Source organism: Melanostigma gelatinosum, assembly GCF_949748355.1.
Source record: "Melanostigma gelatinosum genome assembly, chromosome: 21".
Taxonomy (NCBI): Eukaryota; Metazoa; Chordata; class Actinopteri; order Perciformes; family Zoarcidae; genus Melanostigma; species Melanostigma gelatinosum.
This window is the reverse complement of record NC_136654.1, coordinates 8,046,208-8,071,587: the sequence shown is the minus strand read 5'-3', so window position 1 is coordinate 8,071,587 and position 25,380 is coordinate 8,046,208. Positions and strand designations below refer to the sequence as shown.

The window sequence follows — 25,380 nt, the reverse complement described above, 5'->3', positions numbered from 1 at the left end:
AAAAACACAAACGTACCTACATCCAAAACACACCGGCGTAACGCCAACGACCGTGATGCCACAATGCACCCCAAGCTCTGCCTCCAACCCACAAAGTTCCGGGATGACAGGTTGCAGCGCGTCACCCCTCATCCCCCTCCACTACCTCAGGCAAACTCAACTTTCCATACAAGATGCCGACTCTATCTTCCTCCCTTCAATTTCCACAGTATTCCATTCCACCTTCTCGCCGGATTCACCTGTCTGTCCCTTCGCTGTTCCCTTACACCACCCTTCTTCTGCCTATACCCAGGGTTGCCAGGTCTTCTTTTCTCTGTCCCCCTCTCTAAGCGGTCCCCCTCTCTAAGCACCAATGGAACGCACCAACGGAACGCAGCAACGCAACACAGCAATGCAACAACGAATCGCAGCAACGCAACAACTAATCGCAGCAACGGATCGCAGCAAGCAACAACGGAACGCAGCAGCAGCAACGCAGCAACGGATCGCAGCAAACGACAACGAATCGCAGCAACGGAACGCAACAACGCAGCCACGGAATGCAGCAACGGATTGCAGCAACGGATTGCAGCAAGCAACAACGAATCGCAGCAACAGATCACAGCAAGCAACAACGCATCGCAACAACGGCACGCAGCAACGGATCGCAGCAAGAAAACAACGAATCGCAGCAACAGATCAGTGCAATGCCAGTCCCCCCCGGACTGGCACCGGGATGCCATTGCCCCCGGCCGCCTACTTTCAGAAAACACAGCAAGTTGCCGTAACCGGGACACCTGGCACCGGGATGCCATTGCCCCCGGCCGCCTACTTTCAGAAAAAAACAGCAAGTTGCCATAACCGGGACACCTGGCACCGGGATGCCAGTGCCCACCGCCTCCTACTTCCAGCAACCACAGCAAGTCGCCGTAACCGGGACACCCGTCACCAGGTTGCCAGCGCCCTCCGCTGCCTCCCTCCAGCAAACACAGCAAGTCGCCTTAGCCAAGGCACCTGGCACCGAGATGCCAGTGCCCACCGCCTCCTACTTCCAGCAACCACAGCAAGTTGCCGTAACCAGGACACCTGGCACCGGGATGCCAGTGCCCCCACCCCGTCCACTTCCAGCAATGGACCCACACAATCGGTGAACACAACGATGCCGCTCCCCAACGATGCCGCTCCCTCTGCCGTCTTTGGGGGGTTTCCACGACAGACGACGTTTTGCCGTAGACAATCCTCGGACCTCACAAGCAAATGCCAAGTCGTTTCCCCTCATGCTACGAAATCTGACCAATAGTAGCCGCAGCCATTACGTGGGGCCATGGATGGCCCAGCAAGTCCATATCTTAAACTCCTGACAACCTAGTCGTTTACCCAATCATCAAATGACGCTGCGACACCCATCAGTCAAGGGCGCATTCTCGATGCAGCTCACGTCTGGGCCACCACAACACCATGGCTTTCTCGTTTCTCATTCCAGAAGTTCAGAAGATCCGCCCTCCTGCAAACGCCCCTCCAAAACATCGGTTCCGCCGTATCCAACGCCATCTTCAAACCCATAAATCCTTACTCAATCTTGCCGACCATCGATCAGCAGAACTCCACCGTCGATAACCTACCTTCCCACGCCTACCAACTACACTCGCCAGCTTCATCGACCCGCGCACGGGCAGGCAACCCTGCTTCCAGGAGGACTTATTTTGGGGATCTGCAAGGCCCAGGAGCTGCAGTGGATCCTCAACTAAGCCTCCCCCAAACCGCTACGGGCTAATCTCCACCAACCATTCCTCAACGCTCCAAATAATCGACGTAGGTTCACCCTCGGCTGAGGCGAGGTCCTAAGCTAGTGAATTGTAAATCAATTGATTAAGCTGAATTTCAGGAGCAGGACCACGCCTCAGCCACTCGCCCACTTCCGGCCACACTCCTACAAATACCTACCCACTCTAAGCCTCAGCTGGCTCGTGCTTTCCGCATCCCACCCTCCCGCCCTCTTGTTAAACCATTCCACCCAAGGTTATCTCCCCCCACAGTCATCATCCTCCTATACCACATGGGGATTTGCAAGGCCCGGGAGCCGCAGTGGATCCTCAACTAAACCTCCCCCAAACCGCTACGGGCTAATCTCCACTAACCATTCCGCAACGCTCCAAATAATCAACGTAGGTTCACCCTCGGCTGAGGCGGGGTCCTAAGCTAGTGAAGTGGGAATTCTGTAAAGCTCATTAATTGCAGCAGACAACAAACCAACATTCACCCCATCCTGGTCCATGTTAATCTGGTGTTATCTTGTCTGCTGCTTTGTGATGAACTATCCTCCCCTGCCCCTCCAAAACCAAGAGAATTGTTTTTAATGTGGTCGTAACAGTAGTAAATTATGGGAATTATGTGTTTTTTTACTGCAACACTCTTGCTTCATTCATACACTGATTTTTATTCTCGGAAGAAATTTCCTCCTAAATGTCAATGTGACACCACCTTGAGCTGCACAATAGAACAATTATTTTGTATATTTTTGTTGGAAAAAAATAATTACAGAGATAGGCCCTGTTCATATCAGATTTCTTTGTTTATGTATGTGATCATTTATTGACCTTCCTTGTGACATGACTTTCATGTGTTGCTGCACATCTCTGCTGGTTGTGTGTGAGAGTGAGCAGGACACGGTGCCTTCAATTTATTGTTAGATCCTGGCTCAATTTTCTTTCCCACTCCTTTGTTGTCTAAAGATTTTAGCTATATGTGGCAGTTAATTCAATTATATTTTGTCAATGAGGGAATGTTAAAAGAAGCATGCAAACCTCATGTTCAGATTAAAGACATCTTGCATTTCATTGAGTGTAAATCCTTTGTAAGTGCAAAATTCATTACACTGCAGTGGGTTGCAGGTATTAAGCCATAACCCGGTCATTGTTGATTCAATTATTAAGTGATGCTGGCAGCTTGCAGCAACCACACAACCTTCTTCTAAGGACAATAGAAAATGAGATCCATACTCCATGCATTGAGAAAATGTATTTATATTTTCAACCTTCATTATACATGGTTGGTTACTTCTTAAATGATAGAAATCTAATGATTAGAACCCCGACAAAGAAACTAAGGATACACTCGATAAACATCTTATATAGTGAAAACAACAAAAGGCAAGCGATTTCAGCTTCAGCATGCTGCACATTTATGGTTATAAAGCAGAATTACTTCAATTTTCAGCAAACCACAAAAACAGAACACAACACAAGGAAAAGGCCTCTCTAATAGAAACACAATCTAAAAGTAAATGTATGTTGAGAATATGTTGAGTATGATTTTAGAATATGGATCATCTTTCAACGCCCTACACCAGAGTTTTGACTGTCAGCAAACTGACTAGCAGGGTCACCAGTGAGGCCAACTGGCCTGAGGCACTGTTCGGATTCACCATTCTGGCTGTAAGAGAAGATTTAAAGTTTAGAGTACATAAAATGTATGCATCAAGATTAGTGTTATCAAAAGAGCAAAAGTCATGAGGAGGTAAGAGGGTTTTACCTTTCCGATTGAGCGGCATGGTAAGTGGTCCTATTGAGATGCCCGTCATGGCATGCTGGGATACGTCCCTTGCAACTCGGTTGTGGTGGCCTGGGTAGCATAGCTGCAGGAAAACAACATTGGAGGTTTCTGTTAATGCACCTTTTGATAATCTATCCAAACTCATTATGAACGCACACAAACACAGTAGCACTTACAGCAGTGCAGTTGTTGTGTCTCAGAAGACACAGGTGGACCTGGCAGTGCAGGTAGATGGATGAAAAGTTGTTAAAGGTGAACATCTCGAAGGAGAATCGGGCCACCGTGGAGATGCCGTTCGCAACCAGCTCTACTGTACCATCTGCTGGGTTAGGACACCTGGAGGGAGATAGAGGTTACAATGTTACCAGCTGGACTATAAAATAAACAGGGTTAAGTTGTGAAAGTGAGGAAGGGTGGAGCGAGTGAAGAGAGGCCCTTCAAGAGTAAATCATTTTCTGGGTAATCAAGAACCAGTGATCAGAATGCTAAACTACATGAAGTTGCAATAGCTTGTTTACTCTTCATGTATGAGATCCCAGCGGACAGGGTAGCTGGCGTCGTTGACTGGCGTGGCCCAGCAAGAGTCCATAATGGTGGAGATCTGCCTTGCATCGACTCCTTCTGTCCGAATCTCCACATATAGCCTCTGGTTAACTTCCATTTCTATGTTCCTGCCACTGGCCAGGGGATAGCGGAAGCCAGCGTCCTGGTAGGGGATCATTCTCGTAAGATACTGTCCATGGCCTGATGGAAGCTTCTTTCTCACAATGCTGCAAAAAAACAACAAAGAAGTTGATTGCACTTGAGAAGGACCAATTCACTGGCTTGTTCTTGGGAACAACGTCTTGTTGACAATCTTTGACACATTCACAATTACAGAACAGGGACAGTTTTTTTTCTTTTCTTTTAACTTTTCTTCGTATTGTTGGTTTAAATGGCAAGTTTATTGATTGCATTGGGTGCAGAATGTGGGTAGTGGATTTATGACAACAAAGGTTTAATTATAACTAACTATTTTCAGTCTTTGTCATCATCAAGCATCACTGTCGCAGAAGATAAGTACTTAAAAAAGGTTTGAGGTGCAGATGTAGCACTGTTAAATATGGTAGTTATTGAAAACATAAATATTGAAACATACGTCATGACGTATCACTATGGACATATGTTCACTATAAAAAGGATTGTGGAAATTGTATTTCGTCAGCATAAAACATGTAAAGTAGATGGTGTTGTTATTGTTACCTCTCTACAGGGTTGATGCCCACATCCATAGACAGGGCCTGGGTCAGATGGTATTCACAGAAGAAACGCAACTGAATGCTCCTCTGGCGGCTGATTAGCCATGCATGAGGGTCCACGTCACCCTGGATGGTGTTCTCATAGATAAAATGGGTTCCATTGCTCTTAAAATTCAAATGAAAAAATGGTAAACTTCAGTACGTTGCTTGTACTTGTAATATGTCTGATGGAGCACATCAATGTCTAAAATGGACTGTACCCTGAGAGCTGTCCCACACAGCTGGTCGTCATTGTTAAAGTGGAACACCAGTCGTCCGTCCTGGAGAGTCCCTTTGCAGGAGTCATCTCGCAGGTGGAGGGCGCTGGAGTGGAAGCCAGCTTCAAATAGCTGGCAGCGTGACAAAGATATGGTGCCTGAACTACTGGAACAACTGATGGACGAGTCTATGTATGAGAGAGAGAGAGAGAGATTTTAAAAACAATTCTGCAGTGTTTGTAGCTAACCTCATAGTTAAATCTGCACTCATCAATATTTTCCTGTATTAAATAACTACCGTATATGTAATTTGAAAGGTGTTGCTCATAGTGACAAACCCACAGAGTTGTGACTCACAGATATTGTAACAATCCTCATGGTTTATATTGACCATTTAAATAATTTTAACGCTGTTTCCATGAAATCATGTTTCGTCTCTCATTTTGGCATTGTGCACGGTTCACATTACTGCAGTACCCATGAGCCTTGGCTGAGATTTGTTCAGGGGTGCCATTCAGATTGGCTGAATTCATTTAAAATTGACGCAGAATTTAAAAGTGAATTGGTTTAAGTTGCAGGTTGCACTTTTTTTCAAGACCGTAATCTTTAGCTTCCACATGCCGTCAGTTGTGCACAAACAGAGTTCTAAGCTCTGGGATGGGATATTATGGCAAAAGAACGATGATAAACCGACACCTGAGTGGATATTATTGTTCCGTGGTCTTACGTTGGTGTATATTTCACAAACAATGCCGTTGTACTATGAAGCAATATCTACTACTAATCTTACAGTTGGCCTCACCGTATCTCTCATTGTTGGGCCGATGGTAGTCCTCATCACAGAAGCAGCCGTACACACCGTGCTTCTTACCACACCACTCATACTCTGTGCAGTTCAGCTGTTCACAGGGGTCTGACTCAGCTATGGAAATAGTGGGGAAAGGATGAGTGATGAAACAGAAAAAACAAGTAACAAAATACCTTTTTCCAGAAGTAGGACAAATGGTAAAGTTATGTTATCTCTCATTCATTATTTTGGCTGTCCATAAGACCAGTGCAAACTCACCACACAGCAAAGCAGAGCGCCACGTCATTTGGGTTTTATGTTATTCTGCATATATGAGACTGATTCTTGCGAGTTTGTTCTCGTCATTGTCTTAATTACATTGATTTTGACGATATGCATTGCCCATTAATGAAAGCATTCCGACACGCTGGCTAATAGTGAGGTTATTAGGAGGTTGTTCAACTGTAGTAGGACAGCACTGATGGCCCAAGTATAAAATACATGGCCCGCCACTGATATATATATATATATATAACAATCATAAACAGCGGTATTAGCTGCAATCCAGGGGAAATTGGTATAATCTTGAAGTAATAACTACAGCAACTGTATGACTGACATTTTAAGAACATGAACAAATTACGAAGAGATTATCGAAACTTCAATTCACCTGTCGTCTGAGGAGTCACCGTACCTATGAAAACAAACACATAGATATAATTGGATAACAATCAGTCTGCTCTGCTAACATCAAAAACAAAAGTCAGTTAGTGATTTACCCTCTTCAGTTGTTGTTGAGGCAACAATTGTTGATGTTGATATCGCAGTTGTTGTTGTTGGGGGAGCAGTTGTTGTTGGGGCTGCAGTTGTTGTTGGGGCTGTAGTTGTTGGGGCAGCAGTTGTTGTTGGGGCTGCAGTTGTTGATGTTAGAGCAGCAGTTGTTGTTTGGGAAGCTGTTGTTGGGGTAGCAGTTGTTGGGGCTGCAGTTGTTGTTGGGGCAGCTGTTGTTGTTGGGGCTGCAGTTGTTGTTGGGGCAGCTGTTGTTGTTGGGGCAGCAGTTGTTGTTGGGGCAGCAGTTGTTGTTGGGGCTGCAGTTGTTGTTGGGGCAGCAGTTGTTGTTGGGGCAGCAGTTGTTGTTGGGGCAGCAGTTGTTGTTGGGGCTGCAGTTGTTGTTGGGGCTGCAGTTGTTGTTGGGGCTGCAGTTGTTGTTGGGGAAGCTGTTGTTGTTGGGGAAGCAGTTGTTGTTGGGGCTGCAGTTGTTGTTGGGGCAGCAGTTGTTGTTGGGGCTGCAGTTGTTGTTGGGGCAGCTGTTGTTGTTGGGGCAGCAGTTGTTGTTGGGGCAGCAGTTGTTGTTGGGGCTGCAGTTGTTGTTGGGGCAGCAGTTGTTGTTGGGGCTGCAGTTGTTGTTGGGGCTGCAGTTGTTGTTGGGGCTGCAGTTGTTGTTGGGGCAGCAGTTGTTGTTGGGGCTGCAGTTGTTGTTGGGGCAGCAGTTGTTGTTGGGGCTGCAGTTGTTGTTGGGGCAGCAGTTGTTGTTGGGGCAGCTGTTGTTGTTGGGGCAGCAGTTGTTGTTGGGGCAGCTGTTGTTGTTGGGGCAGCAGTTGTTGTTGGGGCAGCAGTTGTTGTTGGGGCAGCAGTTGTTGTTGGGGCAGCTGTTGTTGTTGGGGCAGCAGTTGTTGTTGGGGCAGCAGTTGTTGTTGGGGCTGCAGTTGTTGTTGGGGCAGCAGTTGTTGTTGGGGCTGCAGTTGTTGTTGGGGCAGCAGTTGTTGTTGGGGCAGCAGTTGTTGTTGGGGCAGCAGTTGTTGTTGGGGCAGCAGTTGTTGTTGGGGCAGCAGTTGTTGTTGGGGCTGCAGTCGTTGTTGGGGCAGCAGTTGTTGTTGGGGCAGCTGTTGTTGTTGGGGCAGCAGTTGTTGTTGGGGCAGCAGTTGTTGTTGGGGCTGCAGTTGTTGTTGGGGCTGCAGTTGTTGTTGGGGCAGCAGTTGTTGTTGGGGCTGCAGTTGTTGTTGGGGCAGCTGTTGTTGTTGGGGCTGCAGTTGTTGTTGGGGCAGCAGTTGTTGTTGGGGCAGCTGTTGTTGGGGCTGCAGTTGTTGTTGGGGCAGCTGTTGTTGTTGGGGCTGCAGTTGTTGTTGGGGCAGCTGTTGTTGTTGGGGCTGCAGTTGTTGTTGGGGCAGCTGTTGTTGTTGGGGCTGCAGTTGTTGTTGGGGCTGCAGTTGTTGTTGGGGCAGCAGTTGTTGTTGGGGCAGCAGTTGTTGTTGGGGCAGCTGTTGTTGTTGGGGCTGCAGTTGTTGTTGGGGCTGCAGTTGTTGTTGGGGCAGCAGTTGTTGTTGGGGCAGCAGTTGTTGTTGGGGCTGCAGTTGTTGTTGGGGCTGCAGTTGTTGTTGGGGCAGCTGTTGTTGTTGGGGCTGCAGTTGTTGTTGGGGCAGCTGTTGTTGTTGGGGCTGCAGTTGTTGTTGGGGCTGCAGTTGTTGTTGGGGCAGCAGTTGTTGTTGGGGCAGCAGTTGTTGTTGGGGCAGCAGTTGTTGTTGGGGCAGCAGTTGTTGTTGGGGCTGCAGTTGTTGTTGGGGCAGCAGTTGTTGTTGGGGCTGCAGTTGTTGTTGGGGCAGCAGTTGTTGTTGGGGCTGCTGTTGTTGTTGGGGCAGCTGTTGTTGTTGGGGCTGCAGTTGTTGTTGGGGCAGCAGTTGTTGTTGGGGCTGCAGTTGTTGTTGGGGCAGCTGTTGTTGTTGGGGCTGCAGTTGTTGTTGGGGCAGCAGTTGTTGTTGGGGCAGCTGTTGTTGGGGCTGCAGTTGTTGTTGGGGCAGCAGTTGTTGTTGGGGCAGCAGTTGTTGTTGGGGCAGCAGTTGTTGTTGGGGCTGCAGTTGTTGTTGGGGCTGCAGTTGTTGTTGGGGCAGCTGTTGTTGTTGGGGCTGCAGTTGTTGTTGGGGCAGCTGTTGTTGTTGGGGCTGCAGTTGTTGTTGGGGCAGCAGTTGTTGTTGGGGCTGCAGTTGTTGTTGGGGCAGCAGTTGTTGTTGGGGCTGCTGTTGTTGTTGGGGCAGCTGTTGTTGTTGGGGCTGCAGTTGTTGTTGGGGCAGCAGTTGTTGTTGGGGCTGCAGTTGTTGTTGGGGCAGCTGTTGTTGTTGGGGCTGCAGTTGTTGTTGGGGCAGCAGTTGTTGTTGGGGCAGCTGTTGTTGGGGCTGCAGTTGTTGTTGGGGCAGCTGTTGTTGTTGGGGCAGCAGTTGTTGTTGGGGCAGCAGTTGTTGTTGGGGCAGCTGTTGTTGTTGGGGCTGCAGTTGTTGTTGGGGCTGCAGTTGTTGTTGGGGCAGCAGTTGTTGTTGGGGCAGCAGTTGTTGTTGGGGCTGCAGTTGTTGTTGGGGCAGCTGTTGTTGTTGGGGCAGCAGTTGTTGTTGGGGCTTCAGTTGTTGTTGGGTCAGCTGTTGTTGTTGGGGCAGCAGTTGTTGTTGGGGCAGCAGTTGTTGTTGGGGAAGCAGTTGTTGTTGGGGCAGCAGTTGTTGTTGGGGCAGCAGTTGTTGTTGGGGCAGCAGTTGTTGTTGGGGCTACAGTTGTTGTTGGGGCAGCAGTTGTTGTTGGGGAAGCAGTTGTTGTTGGGGCTGCAGTCGTTGTTGGGGCAGCATTTGTTGTTGGGGCAGCAGTTGTTGTTGGGGCTGCAGTTGTTGTTGGGGCAGCAGTTGTTGTTGGGGCAGCAGTTGTTGTTGGGGCTGCAGTTGTTGTTGGGGCTGCAGTTGTTGTTGGGGCAGCTGTTGTTGGGGCTGCAGTTGTTGTTGGGGCAGCAGTTGTTGTTGGGGCAGCAGTTGTTGTTGGGGCAGCAGTTGTTGTTGGGGCAGCAGTTGTTGTTGGGGCTGCAGTCGTTGTTGGGGCAGCAGTTGTTGTTGGGGCAGCTGTTGATGTTGGGGCAGCAGTTGTTGTTGGGGCAGCAGTTGTTGTTGGGGCTGTAGTTGTTGTTGGGGCTGCAGTTGTTGTTGGGGCAGCTGTTGTTGTTGGGGCTGCAGTTGTTGTTGGGGCAGCAGTTGTTGTTGGGGCTGCGGTTGTTGTTGGGGCAGCTGTTGTTGTTGGGGCTGCAGTTGTTGTTGGGGCAGCAGTTGTTGTTGGGGCTGCAGTTGTTGTTGGGGCAGCAGTTGTTGTTGGGGCAGCAGTTGTTGTTGGGGCTGCAGTTGTTGTTGGGGCAGCTGTTGTTGTTGGGGCAGCAGTTGTTGTTGGGGCTTCAGTTGTTGTTGGGGCTGCAGTTGTTGTTGGGGCTGCAGTTGTTGTTGGGGCAGCAGTTGTTGTTGGGGCTGCAGTCGTTGTTGGGGCAGCAGTTGTTGTTGGGGCAGCTGTTGTTGTTGGGGCAGCAGTTGTTGTTGGGGCAGCAGTTGTTGTTGGGGCTGCAGTTGTTGTTGGGGCAGCTGTTGTTGTTGGGGCTGCAGTTGTTGTTGGGGCAGCAGTTGTTGTTGGGGCAGCAGTTGTTGTTGGGGCAGCTGTTGTTGTTGGGGCTGCAGTTGTTGTTGGGGCAGCAGTTGTTGTTGGGGCAGCAGTTGTTGTTGGGGCTGCAGTTGTTGTTGGGGCAGCAGTTGTTGTTGGGGCAGCTGTTGTTGTTGGGGCTGCAGTTGTTGTTGGGGCAGCTGTTGTTGTTGGGGCTGCAGTTGTTGTTGGGGCTGCAGTTGTTGTTGGGGCAGCAGTTGTTGTTGGGGCAGCAGTTGTTGTTGGGGCAGCAGTTGTTGTTGGGGCTGCAGTTGTTGTTGGGGCAGCAGTTGTTGTTGGGGCTGCTGTTGTTGTTGGGGCAGCTGTTGTTGTTGGGGCTGCAGTTGTTGTTGGGGCAGCAGTTGTTGTTGGGGCTGCAGTTGTTGTTGGGGCTGCAGTCGTTGTTGGGGCAGCATTTGTTGTTGGGGCAGCAGTTGTTGTTGGGGCTGCAGTTGTTGTTGGGGCAGCAGTTGTTGTTGGGGCAGCAGTTGTTGTTGGGGCTGCAGTTGTTGTTGGGGCTGCAGTTGTTGTTGGGGCAGCTGTTGTTGTTGGGGCTGCAGTTGTTGTTGGGGCAGCTGTTGTTGTTGGGGCTGCAGTTGTTGTTGGGGCTGCAGTTGTTGTTGGGGCAGCAGTTGTTGTTGGGGCAGCAGTTGTTGTTGGGGCAGCAGTTGTTGTTGGGGCTGCAGTTGTTGTTGGGGCAGCAGTTGTTGTTGGGGCTGCTGTTGTTGTTGGGGCAGCTGTTGTTGTTGGGGCTGCAGTTGTTGTTGGGGCAGCAGTTGTTGTTGGGGCTGCAGTTGTTGTTGGGGCAGCTGTTGTTGTTGGGGCTGCAGTTGTTGTTGGGGCAGCAGTTGTTGTTGGGGCAGCTGTTGTTGGGGCTGCAGTTGTTGTTGGGGCAGCTGTTGTTGTTGGGGCAGCAGTTGTTGTTGGGGCAGCAGTTGTTGTTGGGGCAGCTGTTGTTGTTGGGGCTGCAGTTGTTGTTGGGGCTGCAGTTGTTGTTGGGGCAGCAGTTGTTGTTGGGGCTGCAGTTGTTGTTGGGGCAGCTGTTGTTGTTGGGGCTGCAGTTGTTGTTGGGGCAGCAGTTGTTGTTGGGGCTGCAGTTGTTGTTGGGGCAGCTGTTGTTGTTGGGGCAGCAGTTGTTGTTGGGGCAGCAGTTGTTGTTGGGGCTGCAGTTGTTGTTGGGGCAGCAGTTGTTGTTGGGGCAGCAGTTGTTGTTGGGGCTGCAGTTGTTGTTGGGGCTGCTGTTGTTGTTGGGGCAGCTGTTGTTGTTGGGGCTGCAGTTGTTGTTGGGGCAGCAGTTGTTGTTGGGGCTGCAGTTGTTGTTGGGGCAGCTGTTGTTGTTGGGGCTGCAGTTGTTGTTGGGGCAGCAGTTGTTGTTGGGGCAGCTGTTGTTGGGGCTGCAGTTGTTGTTGGGGCAGCAGTTGTTGTTGGGGCAGCAGTTGTTGTTGGGGCAGCAGTTGTTGTTGGGGCAGCAGTTGTTGTTGGGGCAGCTGTTGTTGTTGGGGCAGCAGTTGTTGTTGGGGCAGCAGTTGTTGTTGGGGCTGTAGTTGTTGTTGGGGCTGCAGTTGTTGTTGGGGCAGCTGTTGTTGTTGGGGCTGCAGTTGTTGTTGGGGCAGCTGTTGTTGTTGGGGCTGCGGTTGTTGTTGGGGCAGCTGTTGTTGTTGGGGCTGCAGTTGTTGTTGGGGCAGCAGTTGTTGTTGGGGAAGCTGTTGTTGGGGCTGCAGTTGTTGTTGGGGCAGCTGTTGTTGTTGGGGCTGCAGTTGTTGTTGGGGCAGCTGTTGTTGTTGGGGCTGCAGTTGTTGTTGGGGCTGCAGTTGTTGTTGGGGCTGCAGTTGTTGTTGGGGCAGCAGTTGTTGTTGGGGCTGCAGTTGTTGTTGGGGCAGCAGTTGTTGTTGGGGCAGCAGTTGTTGTTGGGGCAGCAGTTGTTGTTGGGGCAGCTGTTGTTGTTGGGGCTGCAGTTGTTGTTGGGGCAGCTGTTGTTGTTGGGGCAGCAGTTGTTGTTGGGGCAGCAGTTGTTGTTGGGGCTGCAGTTGTTGTTGGGGCTGCAGTTGTTGTTGGGGCAGCTGTTGTTGTTGGGGCTGCAGTTGTTGTTGGGGCAGCTGTTGTTGTTGGGGCTGCAGTTGTTGTTGGGGCTGCAGTTGTTGTTGGGGCTGCAGTTGTTGTTGGGGCAGCAGTTGTTGTTGGGGCTGCAGTTGTTGTTGGGGCAGCAGTTGTTGTTGGGGCAGCTGTTGTTGTTGGGGCTGCAGTTGTTGTTGGGGCAGCTGTTGTTGTTGGGGCTGCAGTTGTTGTTGGGGCTGCAGTTGTTGTTGGGGCAGCAGTTGTTGTTGGGGCAGCAGTTGTTGTTGGGGCAGCAGTTGTTGTTGGGGCTGCAGTTGTTGTTGGGGCTGCAGTTGTTGTTGGGGCAGCAGTTGTTGTTGGGGCAGCAGTTGTTGTTGGGGCTGCAGTTGTTGTTGGGGCAGCTGTTGTTGTTGGGGCTGCAGTCGTTGTTGGGGCAGCAGTTGTTGTTGGGGCAGCTGTTGTTGTTGGGGCAGCAGTTGTTGTTGGGGCAGCAGTTGTTGTTGGGGCTGTAGTTGTTGTTGGGGCTGCAGTTGTTGTTGGGGCAGCTGTTGTTGTTGGGGCTGCAGTTGTTGTTGGGGCTGCGGTTGTTGTTGGGGCAGCTGTTGTTGTTGGGGCAGCTGTTGTTGTTGGGGCTGCAGTTGTTGTTGGGGCAGCTGTTGTTGGGGCTGCAGTTGTTGTTGGGGCAGCTGTTGTTGTTGGGGCTGCAGTTGTTGTTGGGGCAGCTGTTGTTGTTGGGGCTGCAGTTGTTGTTGGGGCTGCAGTTGTTGTTGGGGCTGCAGTTGTTGTTGGGGCTGCAGTTGTTGTTGGGGCAGCAGTTGTTGTTGGGGCAGCAGTTGTTGTTGGGGCTGCAGTTGTTGTTGGGGCTGCAGTTGTTGTTGGGGCAGCAGTTGTTGTTGGGGCAGCTGTTGTTGGGGCTGCAGTTGTTGTTGGGGCTGCAGTTGTTGTTGTGGCAGCAGTTGTTGTTGGGGCAGCAGTTGTTGTTGGGGCAGCTGTTGTTGTTGGGGCTGCAGTTGTTGTTGGGGCAGCTGTTGTTGTTGGGGCTGCAGTTGTTGTTGGGGCTGCAGTTGTTGTTGGGGCAGCAGTTGTTGTTGGGGCAGCAGTTGTTGTTGGGGCAGCAGTTGTTGTTGGGGCTGCAGTTGTTGTTGGGGCAGCAGTTGTTGTTGGGGCAGCAGTTGTTGTTGGGGCTGCAGTTGTTGTTGGGGCTGCAGTTGTTGTTGGGGCAGCAGTTGTTGTTGGGGCTGCTGTTGTTGTTGGGGCAGCTGTTGTTGTTGGGGCTGCAGTTGTTGTTGGGGCAGCAGTTGTTGTTGGGGCTGCAGTTGTTGTTGGGGCAGCTGTTGTTGTTGGGGCTGCAGTTGTTGTTGGGGCAGCAGTTGTTGTTGGGGCAGCTGTTGTTGTTGGGGCAGCTGTTGTTGTTGGGGCTGCAGTTGTTGTTGGGGCAGCTGTTGTTGTTGGGGCAGCAGTTGTTGTTGGGGCAGCAGTTGTTGTTGGGGCTGCAGTTGTTGTTGGGGCTGCAGTTGTTGTTGGGGCAGCTGTTGTTGTTGGGGCTGCAGTTGTTGTTGGGGCAGCTGTTGTTGTTGGGGCTGCAGTTGTTGTTGGGGCTGCAGTTGTTGTTGGGGCAGCAGTTGTTGTTGGGGCAGCAGTTGTTGTTGGGGCAGCAGTTGTTGTTGGGGCAGCAGTTGTTGTTGGGGCTGCAGTTGTTGTTGGGGCAGCAGTTGTTGTTGGGGCTGCTGTTGTTGTTGGGGCAGCTGTTGTTGTTGGGGCAGCAGTTGTTGTTGGGGCAGCAGTTGTTGTTGGGGCAGCTGTTGTTGTTGGGGCTGCAGTTGTTGTTGGGGCTGCAGTTGTTGTTGGGGCTGCAGTTGTTGTTGGGGCAGCAGTTGTTGTTGGGGCTGCAGTTGTTGTTGGGGCAGCAGTTGTTGTTGGGGCAGCTGTTGTTGTTGGGGCTGCAGTTGTTGTTGGGGCAGCTGTTGTTGTTGGGGCTGCAGTTGTTGTTGGGGCTGCAGTTGTTGTTGGGGCAGCAGTTGTTGTTGGGGCAGCAGTTGTTGTTGGGGCAGCAGTTGTTGTTGGGGCTGCAGTTGTTGTTGGGGCTGCAGTTGTTGTTGGGGCAGCAGTTGTTCTTGGGGCAGCTGTTGTTGGGGCTGCAGTTGTTGTTGGGGCAGCTGTTGTTGTTGGGGCTGCAGTTGTTGTTGGGGCAGCTGTTGTTGTTGGGGCTGCAGTTGTTGTTGGGGCTGCAGTTGTTGTTGTGGCAGCAGTTGTTGTTGGGGCAGCAGTTGTTGTTGGGGCAGCTGTTGTTGTTGGGGCTGCAGTTGTTGTTGGGGCAGCTGTTGTTGTTGGGGCTGCAGTTGTTGTTGGGGCTGCAGTTGTTGTTGGGGCAGCAGTTGTTGTTGGGGCTGCAGTTGTTGTTGGGGCAGCAGTTGTTGTTGGGGCAGCAGTTGTTGTTGGGGCTGCAGTTGTTGTTGGGGCTGCAGTTGTTGTTGGGGCAGCAGTTGTTGTTGGGGCTGCTGTTGTTGTTGGGGCAGCAGTTGTTGTTGGGGCTGCAGTTGTTGTTGGGGCAGCAGTTGTTGTTGGGGCTGCAGTTGTTGTTGGGGCAGCTGTTGTTGTTGGGGCTGCAGTTGTTGTTGGGGCAGCAGTTGTTGTTGGGGCAGCTGTTGTTGTTGGGGCAGCAGTTGTTGTTGGGGCAGCAGTTGTTGTTGGGGCAGCAGTTGTTGTTGGGGCAGCAGTTGTTGTTGGGGCAGCAGTTGTTGTTGGGGCAGCAGTTGTTGTTGGGGCTGCAGTTGTTGTTGGGGCTGCAGTTGTTGTTGGGGCAGCAGTTGTTGTTGGGGCAGCAGTTGTTGTTGGGGCTGCAGTTGTTGTTGGGGCAGCTGTTGTTGTTGGGGCTGCAGTCGTTGTTGGGGCAGCAGTTGTTGTTGGGGCAGCTGTTGTTGTTGGGGCAGCAGTTGTTGTTGGGGCAGCAGTTGTTGTTGGGGCAGCAGTTGTTGTTGGGGCTGCAGTTGTTGTTGGGGCTGCAGTTGTTGTTGGGGCAGCAGTTGTTGTTGGGGCAGCAGTTGTTGTTGGGGCAGCAGTTGTTGTTGGGGCAGCAGTTGTTGTTGGGGCTGCAGTTGTTGTTGGGGCAGCTGTTGTTGTTGGGGCTGCAGTTGTTGTTGGGGCAGCTGTTGTTGTTGGGGCTGCAGTTGTTGTTGGGGCTGCAGTTGTTGTTGGGGCAGCAGTTGTTGTTGGGGCAGCAGTTGTTGTTGGGGCAGCAGTTGTTGTTGGGGCAGCAGTTGTTGTTGGGGCTGCAGTTGTTGTTGGGGCAGCAGTTGTTGTTGGGGCAGCTGTTGTTGTTGGGGCAGCAGTTGTTGTTGGGGCAGCAGTTGTTGTTGGGGCAGCAGTTGTTGTTGGGGCAGCAGTTGTTGTTGGGGCTGCAGTTGTTGTTGGGGCAGCAGTTGTTGTTGGGGCAGCAGTTGTTGTTGGGGCAGCAGTTGTTGTTGGGGCTGCAGTCGTTGTTGGGGCAGCAGTTGTTGTTGGGGCAGCTGTTGTTGTTGGGGCAGCAGTTGTTGTTGGGGCAGCAGTTGTTGTTGGGGCAGCAGTTTTTGTTGGGGCAGCAGTTGTTGTTGGGGCTGCAGTTGTTGTTGGGGCAGCAGTTGTTGTTGGGGCAGCAGTTGTTGTTGGGGCAGCAGTTGTTGTTGGGGCAGCAGTTGTTGTTGGGGCTGCAGTTGTTGTTGGGGCTGCAGTTGTTGTTGGGGCAGCTGTTGTTGTTGGGGCTGCAGTTGTTGTTGGGGCAGCTGTTGTTGTTGGGGCTGCAGTTGTTGTTGGGGCTGCAGTTGTTGTTGGGGCAGCAGTTGTTGTTGGGGCAGCAGTTGTTGTTGGGGCAGCAGTTGTTGTTGGGGCAGCAGTTGTTGTTGGGGCTGCAGTTGTTGTTGGGGCAGCAGTTGTTGTTGGGGCTGCTGTTGTTGTTGGGGCAGCTGTTGTTGTTGGGGCTGCAGTTGTTGTTGGGGCAGCAGTTGTTGTTGGGGCTGCAGTTGTTGTTGGGGCTGCAGTTGTTGTTGGGGCTGCAGTTGTTGTTGGGGCAGCAGTTGTTGTTGGGGCTGCAGTTGTTGTTGGGGCAGCAGTTGTTGTTGGGGCAGCTGTTGTTGTTGGGGCTGCAGTTGTTGTTGGGGCAGCTGTTGTTGTTGGGGCTGCAGTTGTTGTTGGGGCTGCAGTTGTTGTTGGGGCAGCAGTTGTTGTTGGGGCAGCAGTTGTTGTTGGGGCAGCAGTTGTTGTTGGGGCTGCAGTTGTTGTTGGGGCTGCAGTTGTTGTTGGGGCAGCAGTTGTTGTTGGGGCAGCTGTTGTTGGGGCTGCAGTTGTTGTTGGGGCAGCAGTTGTTGTTGGGGCAGCAGTTGTTGTTGGGGCAGCAGTTGTTGTTGGGGCTGCAGTCGTTGTTGGGGCAGCAGTTGTTGTTGGGGCAGCTGTTGTTGTTGGGGCAGCAGTTGTTGTTGGGGCAGCAGTTGTTGTTGGGGCTGTAGTTGTTGTTGGGGCTGCAGTTGTTGTTGGGGCAGCTGTTGTTGTTGGGGCTGCAGTTGTTGTTGGGGCTGCGGTTGTTGTTGGGGCAGCTGTTGTTGTTGTTGGGGCTGCAGTTGTTGTTGGGGCAGCAGTTGTTGTTGGGGCAGCTGTTGTTGGGGCTGCAGTTGTTGTTGGGGCAGCTGTTGTTGTTGGGGCTGCAGTTGTTGTTGGGGCAGCTGTTGTTGTTGGGGCTGCAGTTGTTGTTGGGGCTGCAGTTGTTGTTGGGGCAGCAGTTGTTGTTGGGGCAGCAGTTGTTGTTGGGGCAGCTGTTGTTGTTGGGGCTGCAGTTGTTGTTGGGGCAGCTGTTGTTGTTGGGGCTGCAGTTGTTGTTGGGGCTGCAGTTGTTGTTGGGGCAGCAGTTGTTGTTGGGGCAGCAGTTGTTGTTGGGGCTGCAGTTGTTGTTGGGGCAGCAGTTGTTGTTGGGGCAGCAGTTGTTGTTGGGGCTGCAGTTGTTGTTGGGGCTGCAGTTGTTGTTGGGGCTGCAGTTGTTGTTGGGGCAGCAGTTGTTGTTGGGGCAGCTGTTGTTGGGGCTGCAGTTGTTGTTGGGGCAGCTGTTGTTGTTGGGGCTGCAGTTGTTGTTGGGGCAGCTGTTGTTGTTGGGGCTGCAGTTGTTGTTGGGGCTGCAGTTGTTGTTGTGGCAGCAGTTGTTGTTGGGGCAGCACTTGTTGTTGGGGCAGCTGTTGTTGTTGGGGCATCAGTTGTTGTTGGGGCAGCAGTTGTTGTTGGGGCAGCTGTTGTTGTTGGGGCTGCAGTTGTTGTTGGGGCAGCAGTTGTTGTTGGGGCAGCTGTTGTTGTTGGGGCTGCAGTTGTTGTTGGGGCAGCTGTTGTTGTTGGGGCAGCAGTTGTTGTTGGGGCTGCAGTTGTTGTTGGGGCTGCAGTTGTTGTTGGGGCAGCTGTTGTTGTTGGGGCTGCAGTTGTTGTTGGGGCTGCAGTTGTTGTTGGGGCAGCAGTTGTTGTTGGGGCTGCAGTCGTTGTTGGGGCAGCAGTTGTTGTTGGGGCAGCTGTCGTTGTTGGGGCAGCAGTCGTTGTTGGGGCAGCAGTCGTTGTTGGGGCAGCTGTTGTTGTTGGGGCAGCTGTTGTTGTTGGGGCAGCAGTTGTTGTTGGGCCTGTAGTTGTTGTTTGGGCTGCAGTTGTTGTTCGGGCAGCAGTTGTTGTTGGGGCAGCTGTTGTTGTTGGGGCTGCAGTTGTTGTTGGGGCAGCTGTTGTTGTTGGGGCTGCAGTTGTTGTTCGGGCAGCTGTTGTTGTTGGGGCTGCAGTTGTTGGGGCTGCAGTTGTTGTTGGGGCATCAGTTGTTGTTGGGGCAGCTGTTGTTGTTGGGGCTACAGTTGTTGTTGGGGCAGCAGTTGTTGTTGGGGCAGCTGTTGTTGTTGGGGCATCAGTTGTTGTTGGGGCTGCAGTTGTTGTTGGGGCTGCAGTTGTTGTTGGGGCAGCTGTTGTTGTTGGGGCAGCAGTTGTTGTTGGGGCAGCTGTTGTTGTTGGGGCAGCAGTTGTTGTTGGGGCTGTAGTTGTTGTTGGGGCAGCAGTTGTTGTTGGGGCTGCAGTTGTTGTTGGGGCTGCAGTTGTTGTTGGGGCAGCTGTTGTTGTTGGGGCTGCAGTTGTTGTTGGGGCTGCAGTTGTTGTTGGGGCAGCAGTTGTTGTTGGGGCTGCAGTCGTTGTTGGGGCAGCAGTTGTTGTTGGAGCAGCTGTCGTTGTTGGGGCAGCAGTCGTTGTTGGGGCAGCAGTCGTTGTTGGGGCAGCTGTTGTTGTTGGGGCAGCTGTTGTTGTTGGGGCAGCAGTTGTTGTTGGGGCTGCAGTTGTTGTTGGGGCAGCTGTTGTTGTTGGGGCTGCAGTTGTTGTTGGGGCAGCAGTTGTTGTTGGGGCAGCAGTTGTTGTTGGGGCAGCTGTTGTTGTTGGGGCTGCAGTTGTTGTTGGGGCAGCAGTTGTTGTTGGGGCTGCAGTTGTTGTTGGGGCAGCTGTTGTTGGGGCTGCAGTTGTTGTTGGGGCAGCAGTTGTTGTTGGGGCAGCAGTTGTTGTTGGGGCTGCAGTTGTTGTTGGGGCAGCAGTTGTTGTTGGGGCAGCTGTTGTTGTTGGGGAAGCAGTTGTTGTTGGGGCTGCAGTTGTTGTTGGGGCAGCAGTTGTTGTTGGGGCAGCTGTTGTTGGGGCTGCAGTTGTTGTTGGGGCAGCAGTTGTTGTTGGGGCTGCAGTTGTTGTTGGGGCAGCTGTTGTTGTTGGGGCTGCAGTTGTTGTTGGGGCAGCTGTTGTTGTTGGGGCTGCAGTTGTTGTTGGGGCTGCAGTTGTTGTTGGGGCAGCAGTTGTTGTTGGGGCAGCAGTTGTTGTTGGGGCTGCAGTTGTTGTTGGGGCAGCTGTTGTTGTTGGGGCTGCAGTTGTTGTTGGGGCAGCTGTTGTTGTTGGGGCTGCAGTTGTTGTTGGGGCTGCAGTTGTTGTTGGGGCAGCAGTTGTTGTTGGGGCAGCAGTTGTTGTTGGGGCAGCAGTTGTTGTTGGGGCAGCAGTTGTTGTTGGGGCTGCAGTTGTTGTTGGGGCAGCAGTTGTTGTTGGGGCTGCTGTTGTTGTTGGGGCAGCTGTTGTTGTTGGGGCAGCTGTTGTTGTTGGGGCTGCAGTTGTTGTTGGGGCTGCAGTTGTTGTTGGGGCAGCAGTTGTTGTTGGGGCTGCAGTTGTTGTTGGGGCAGCAGTTGTTGTTGGGGCAGCAGTTGTTGTTGGGGCAGCAGTTGTTGTTGGGGCTGCAGTTGTTGTTGGGGCAGCAGTTGTTGTTGGGGCTGCAGTTGTTGTTGGGGCAGCTGTTGTTGTTGGGGCTGCAGTTGTTGTTGGGGCAGCAGTTGTTGTTGGGGCAGCTGTTGTTGTTGGGGCAGCAGTTGTTGTTGGGGCAGCAGTTGTTGTTGGGGCAGCAGTTGTTGTTGGGGCAGCAGTTGTTGTTGGGGCAGCAGTTGTTGTTGGGGCAGCAGTTGTTGTTCGGGCTGCAGTTGTTGTTGGGGCTGCAGTTGTTGTTGGGGCAGCAGTTGTTGTTGGGGCAGCAGTTGTTGTTGGGGCTGCAGTTGTTGTTGGGGCAGCTGTTGTTGTTGGGGCTGCAGTCGTTGTTGGGGCAGCAGTTGTTGTTGGGGCAGCTGTTGTTGTTGGGGCAGCAGTTGTTGTTGGGGCAGCAGTTGTTGTTGGGGCAGCAGTTGTTGTTGGGGCTGCAGTTGTTGTTGGGGCTGCAGTTGTTGTTGGGGCAGCAGTTGTTGTTGGGGCAGCAGTTGTTGTTGGGGCAGCAGTTGTTGTTGGGGCAGCAGTTGTTGTTGGGGCTGCAGTTGTTGTTGGGGCAGCTGTTGTTGTTGGGGCTGCAGTTGTTGTTGGGGCAGCTGTTGTTGTTGGGGCTGCAGTTGTTGTTGGGGCTGCAGTTGTTGTTGGGGCAGCAGTTGTTGTTGGGGCAGCAGTTGTTGTTGGGGCAGCAGTTGTTGTTGGGGCAGCAGTTGTTGTTGGGGCTGCAGTTGTTGTTGGGGCAGCAGTTGTTGTTGGGGCAGCTGTTGTTGTTGGGGCAGCAGTTGTTGTTGGGGCAGCAGTTGTTGTTGGGGCAGCAGTTGTTGTTGGGGCAGCAGTTGTTGTTGGGGCTGCAGTTGTTGTTGGGGCAGCAGTTGTTGTTGGGGCAGCAGTTGTTGTTGGGGCAGCAGTTGTTGTTGGGGCTGCAGTCGTTGTTGGGGCAGCAGTTGTTGTTGGGGCAGCTGTTGTTGTTGGGGCAGCAGTTGTTGTTGGGGCAGCAGTTGTTGTTGGGGCAGCAGTTTTTGTTGGGGCAGCAGTTGTTGTTGGGGCTGCAGTTGTTGTTGGGGCAGCAGTTGTTGTTGGGGCAGCAGTTGTTGTTGGGGCAGCAGTTGTTGTTGGGGCAGCAGTTGTTGTTGGGGCTGCAGTTGTTGTTGGGGCTGCAGTTGTTGTTGGGGCAGCTGTTGTTGTTGGGGCTGCAGTTGTTGTTGGGGCAGCTGTTGTTGTTGGGGCTGCAGTTGTTGTTGGGGCTGCAGTTGTTGTTGGGGCAGCAGTTGTTGTTGGGGCAGCAGTTGTTGTTGGGGCAGCAGTTGTTGTTGGGGCAGCAGTTGTTGTTGGGGCTGCAGTTGTTGTTGGGGCAGCAGTTGTTGTTGGGGCTGCTGTTGTTGTTGGGGCAGCTGTTGTTGTTGGGGCTGCAGTTGTTGTTGGGGCAGCAGTTGTTGTTGGGGCTGCAGTTGTTGTTGGGGCTGCAGTTGTTGTTGGGGCTGCAGTTGTTGTTGGGGCAGCAGTTGTTGTTGGGGCTGCAGTTGTTGTTGGGGCAGCAGTTGTTGTTGGGGCAGCTGTTGTTGTTGGGGCTGCAGTTGTTGTTGGGGCAGCTGTTGTTGTTGGGGCTGCAGTTGTTGTTGGGGCTGCAGTTGTTGTTGGGGCAGCAGTTGTTGTTGGGGCAGCAGTTGTTGTTGGGGCAGCAGTTGTTGTTGGGGCTGCAGTTGTTGTTGGGGCTGCAGTTGTTGTTGGGGCAGCAGTTGTTGTTGGGGCAGCTGTTGTTGGGGCTGCAGTTGTTGTTGGGGCAGCAGTTGTTGTTGGGGCAGCAGTTGTTGTTGGGGCAGCAGTTGTTGTTGGGGCTGCAGTCGTTGTTGGGGCAGCAGTTGTTGTTGGGGCAGCTGTTGTTGTTGGGGCAGCAGTTGTTGTTGGGGCAGCAGTTGTTGTTGGGGCTGTAGTTGTTGTTGGGGCTGCAGTTGTTGTTGGGGCAGCTGTTGTTGTTGGGGCTGCAGTTGTTGTTGGGGCTGCGGTTGTTGTTGGGGCAGCTGTTGTTGTTGTTGGGGCTGCAGTTGTTGTTGGGGCAGCAGTTGTTGTTGGGGCAGCTGTTGTTGGGGCTGCAGTTGTTGTTGGGGCAGCTGTTGTTGTTGGGGCTGCAGTTGTTGTTGGGGCAGCTGTTGTTGTTGGGGCTGCAGTTGTTGTTGGGGCTGCAGTTGTTGTTGGGGCAGCAGTTGTTGTTGGGGCAGCAGTTGTTGTTGGGGCAGCTGTTGTTGTTGGGGCTGCAGTTGTTGTTGGGGCAGCTGTTGTTGTTGGGGCTGCAGTTGTTGTTGGGGCTGCAGTTGTTGTTGGGGCAGCAGTTGTTGTTGGGGCAGCAGTTGTTGTTGGGGCTGCAGTTGTTGTTGGGGCAGCAGTTGTTGTTGGGGCAGCAGTTGTTGTTGGGGCTGCAGTTGTTGTTGGGGCTGCAGTTGTTGTTGGGGCTGCAGTTGTTGTTGGGGCAGCAGTTGTTGTTGGGGCAGCTGTTGTTGGGGCTGCAGTTGTTGTTGGGGCAGCTGTTGTTGTTGGGGCTGCAGTTGTTGTTGGGGCAGCTGTTGTTGTTGGGGCTGCAGTTGTTGTTGGGGCTGCAGTTGTTGTTGTGGCAGCAGTTGTTGTTGGGGCAGCACTTGTTGTTGGGGCAGCTGTTGTTGTTGGGGCATCAGTTGTTGTTGGGGCAGCAGTTGTTGTTGGGGCAGCTGTTGTTGTTGGGGCTGCAGTTGTTGTTGGGGCAGCAGTTGTTGTTGGGGCAGCTGTTGTTGTTGGGGCTGCAGTTGTTGTTGGGGCAGCTGTTGTTGTTGGGGCAGCAGTTGTTGTTGGGGCTGCAGTTGTTGTTGGGGCTGCAGTTGTTGTTGGGGCAGCTGTTGTTGTTGGGGCTGCAGTTGTTGTTGGGGCTGCAGTTGTTGTTGGGGCAGCAGTTGTTGTTGGGGCTGCAGTCGTTGTTGGGGCAGCAGTTGTTGTTGGGGCAGCTGTCGTTGTTGGGGCAGCAGTCGTTGTTGGGGCAGCAGTCGTTGTTGGGGCAGCTGTTGTTGTTGGGGCAGCTGTTGTTGTTGGGGCAGCAGTTGTTGTTGGGCCTGTAGTTGTTGTTTGGGCTGCAGTTGTTGTTCGGGCAGCAGTTGTTGTTGGGGCAGCTGTTGTTGTTGGGGCTGCAGTTGTTGTTGGGGCAGCTGTTGTTGTTGGGGCTGCAGTTGTTGTTCGGGCAGCTGTTGTTGTTGGGGCTGCAGTTGTTGGGGCTGCAGTTGTTGTTGGGGCATCAGTTGTTGTTGGGGCAGCTGTTGTTGTTGGGGCTACAGTTGTTGTTGGGGCAGCAGTTGTTGTTGGGGCAGCTGTTGTTGTTGGGGCATCAGTTGTTGTTGGGGCTGCAGTTGTTGTTGGGGCTGCAGTTGTTGTTGGGGCAGCTGTTGTTGTTGGGGCAGCAGTTGTTGTTGGGGCAGCTGTTGTTGTTGGGGCAGCAGTTGTTGTTGGGGCTGTAGTTGTTGTTGGGGCAGCAGTTGTTGTTGGGGCTGCAGTTGTTGTTGGGGCTGCAGTTGTTGTTGGGGCAGCTGTTGTTGTTGGGGCTGCAGTTGTTGTTGGGGCTGCAGTTGTTGTTGGGGCAGCAGTTGTTGTTGGGGCTGCAGTCGTTGTTGGGGCAGCAGTTGTTGTTGGAGCAGCTGTCGTTGTTGGGGCAGCAGTCGTTGTTGGGGCAGCAGTCGTTGTTGGGGCAGCTGTTGTTGTTGGGGCAGCTGTTGTTGTTGGGGCAGCAGTTGTTGTTGGGGCTGCAGTTGTTGTTGGGGCAGCTGTTGTTGTTGGGGCTGCAGTTGTTGTTGGGGCAGCAGTTGTTGTTGGGGCAGCAGTTGTTGTTGGGGCAGCTGTTGTTGTTGGGGCTGCAGTTGTTGTTGGGGCAGCAGTTGTTGTTGGGGCTGCAGTTGTTGTTGGGGCAGCTGTTGTTGGGGCTGCAGTTGTTGTTGGGGCAGCAGTTGTTGTTGGGGCAGCAGTTGTTGTTGGGGCTGCAGTTGTTGTTGGGGCAGCAGTTGTTGTTGGGGCAGCTGTTGTTGTTGGGGAAGCAGTTGTTGTTGGGGCTGCAGTTGTTGTTGGGGCAGCAGTTGTTGTTGGGGCAGCTGTTGTTGGGGCTGCAGTTGTTGTTGGGGCAGCAGTTGTTGTTGGGGCTGCAGTTGTTGTTGGGGCAGCTGTTGTTGTTGGGGCTGCAGTTGTTGTTGGGGCAGCAGTTGTTGTTGGGGCAGCTGTTGTTGTTGGGGCTGCAGTTGTTGTTGGGGCAGCTGTTGTTGTTGGGGCTGCAGTTGTTGTTGGGGCAGCAGTTGTTGTTGGGGCAGCTGTTGTTGTTGGGGCAGCAGTTGTTGTTGGGGCAGCTGTTGTTGTTGGGGCAGCAGTTGTTGTTGGGGCAGCAGTTGTTGTTGGGGCAGCTGTTGTTGTTGTTGGGGCTGCAGTTGTTGTTGGGGCAGCAGTTGTTGTTGGGGCTGCAGTTGTTGTTGGGGCAGCAGTTGTTGTTGGGGCAGCAGTTGTTGTTGGGGCAGCAGTCGTTGTTGGGGCAGCTGTTGTTGTTGGGGCAGCAGTTGTTGTTGGGGCTGCAGTTGTTGTTGGGGCAGCAGTTGTTGTTGGGGCAGCTGTTGTTGTTGGGGCAGCAGTTGTTGTTGGGGCTGCAGTTGTTGTTGGGGCAGCTGTTGTTGTTGGGGCTGCAGTTGTTGTTGGGGCAGCAGTTGTTGTTGGGGCTGCAGTTGTTGTTGGGGCAGCAGTTGTTGTTGGGGCTGCAGTTGTTGTTGGGGCAGCTGTTGTTGTTGGGGCTGCAGTTGTTGTTGGGGCAGCAGTTGTTGTTGGGGCTGCAGTTGTTGTTGGGGCAGCAGTTGTTGTTGGGGCTGCAGTTGTTGTTGGGGCAGCAGTTGTTGTTGGGGCTGCAGTTGTTGTTGGGGCAGCTGTTGTTGTTGGGGCTGCAGTTGTTGTTGGGGCAGCAGTTGTTGTTGGGGCTGCAGTTGTTGTTGGAGCAGCAGTCGTTGTTGGGGCAGCTGTTGTTGTTGGGGCAGCAGTTGTTGTTGGGGCTGCAGTTGTTGTTGGGGCAGCAGTTGTTGTTGGGGCAGCTGTTGTTGTTGGGGCAGCAGTTGTTGTTGGGGCTGCAGTTGTTGTTGGGGCAGCTGTTGTTGTTGGGGCTGCAGTTGTTGTTGGGGCAGCAGTTGTTGTTGGGGCTGCAGTTGTTGTTGGGGCAGCAGTTGTTGTTGGGGCTGCAGTTGTTGTTGGGGCAGCTGTTGTTGTTGGGGCTGCAGTTGTTGTTGGGGCAGCAGTTGTTGTTGGGGCAGCTGTTGTTGTTGGGGCTGCAGTTGTTGTTGGGGCAGCTGTTGTTGTTGGGGCTGCAGTTGTTGTTGGGGCAGCAGTTGTTGTTGGGGCAGCTGTTGTTGTTGGGGCAGCAGTTGTTGTTGGGGCAGCTGTTGTTGTTGGGGCAGCAGTTGTTGTTGGGGCAGCAGTTGTTGTTGGGGCAGCTGTTGTTGTTGGGGCTGCAGTTGTTGTTGGGGCAGTAGTTGTTGTTGGGGCAGCTGTTGTTGTTGGGGCAGCAGTTGTTGTTGGGGCTGCAGTTGTTGTTGGGGCAGCAGTTGTTGTTGGGGCAGCTGTTGTTGTTGTTGGGGCAGCAGTTGTTGTTGGGGCTGCAGTTGTTGTTGGGGCAGCAGTTGTTGTTGGGGCTGCAGTCGTTGTTGGGGCTGCTGTTGTTGTTGGGGCAGCAGTTGTTGTTGGGGCAGCTGTTGTTGTTGGGGCATCAGTTGTTGTTGGGGCTGCAGTTGTTGTTGGGGCAGCAGTTGTTGTTGGGGCAGCAGTTGTTGTTGGGGCTGCAGTTGTTGTTGGGGCAGCTGTTGTT

At 52.9% G+C, this 25,380-nt stretch overlaps 2 protein-coding genes across 2 annotated transcripts in view; both read right to left on the bottom strand.

The window, feature by feature from the left end:
• The window catches only part of LOC306795516 (alpha-tectorin-like), a gene marked incomplete at its 5' end in the record, with an annotated part of 173,979 nt that overhangs the window by 107,014 nt on the left and 41,585 nt on the right, over window positions 1-25,380 (bottom strand). The gene's annotated exons all lie outside the window — the stretch shown is intronic.
• The window catches only part of LOC306795370 (pancreatic secretory granule membrane major glycoprotein GP2-like), a gene marked incomplete at its 5' end in the record, with an annotated part of 56,150 nt that continues 33,756 nt past the window's right edge, over window positions 2,987-25,380 (bottom strand). Inside the window, 9 exons of the mRNA XM_079293869.1 lie at window positions 2,987-3,411; window positions 3,511-3,613; window positions 3,708-3,867; window positions 4,050-4,301; window positions 4,774-4,934; window positions 5,030-5,214; window positions 5,829-5,948; window positions 6,484-6,507; window positions 6,593-6,814. Of these exons, the coding sequence (XP_079149995.1) occupies window positions 3,320-3,411; window positions 3,511-3,613; window positions 3,708-3,867; window positions 4,050-4,301; window positions 4,774-4,934; window positions 5,030-5,214; window positions 5,829-5,948; window positions 6,484-6,507; window positions 6,593-6,814 (1,319 nt within the window). The 3' untranslated portion in view covers window positions 2,987-3,319. The remainder of the gene's footprint in view (window positions 3,412-3,510; window positions 3,614-3,707; window positions 3,868-4,049; window positions 4,302-4,773; window positions 4,935-5,029; window positions 5,215-5,828; window positions 5,949-6,483; window positions 6,508-6,592; window positions 6,815-25,380) is intronic.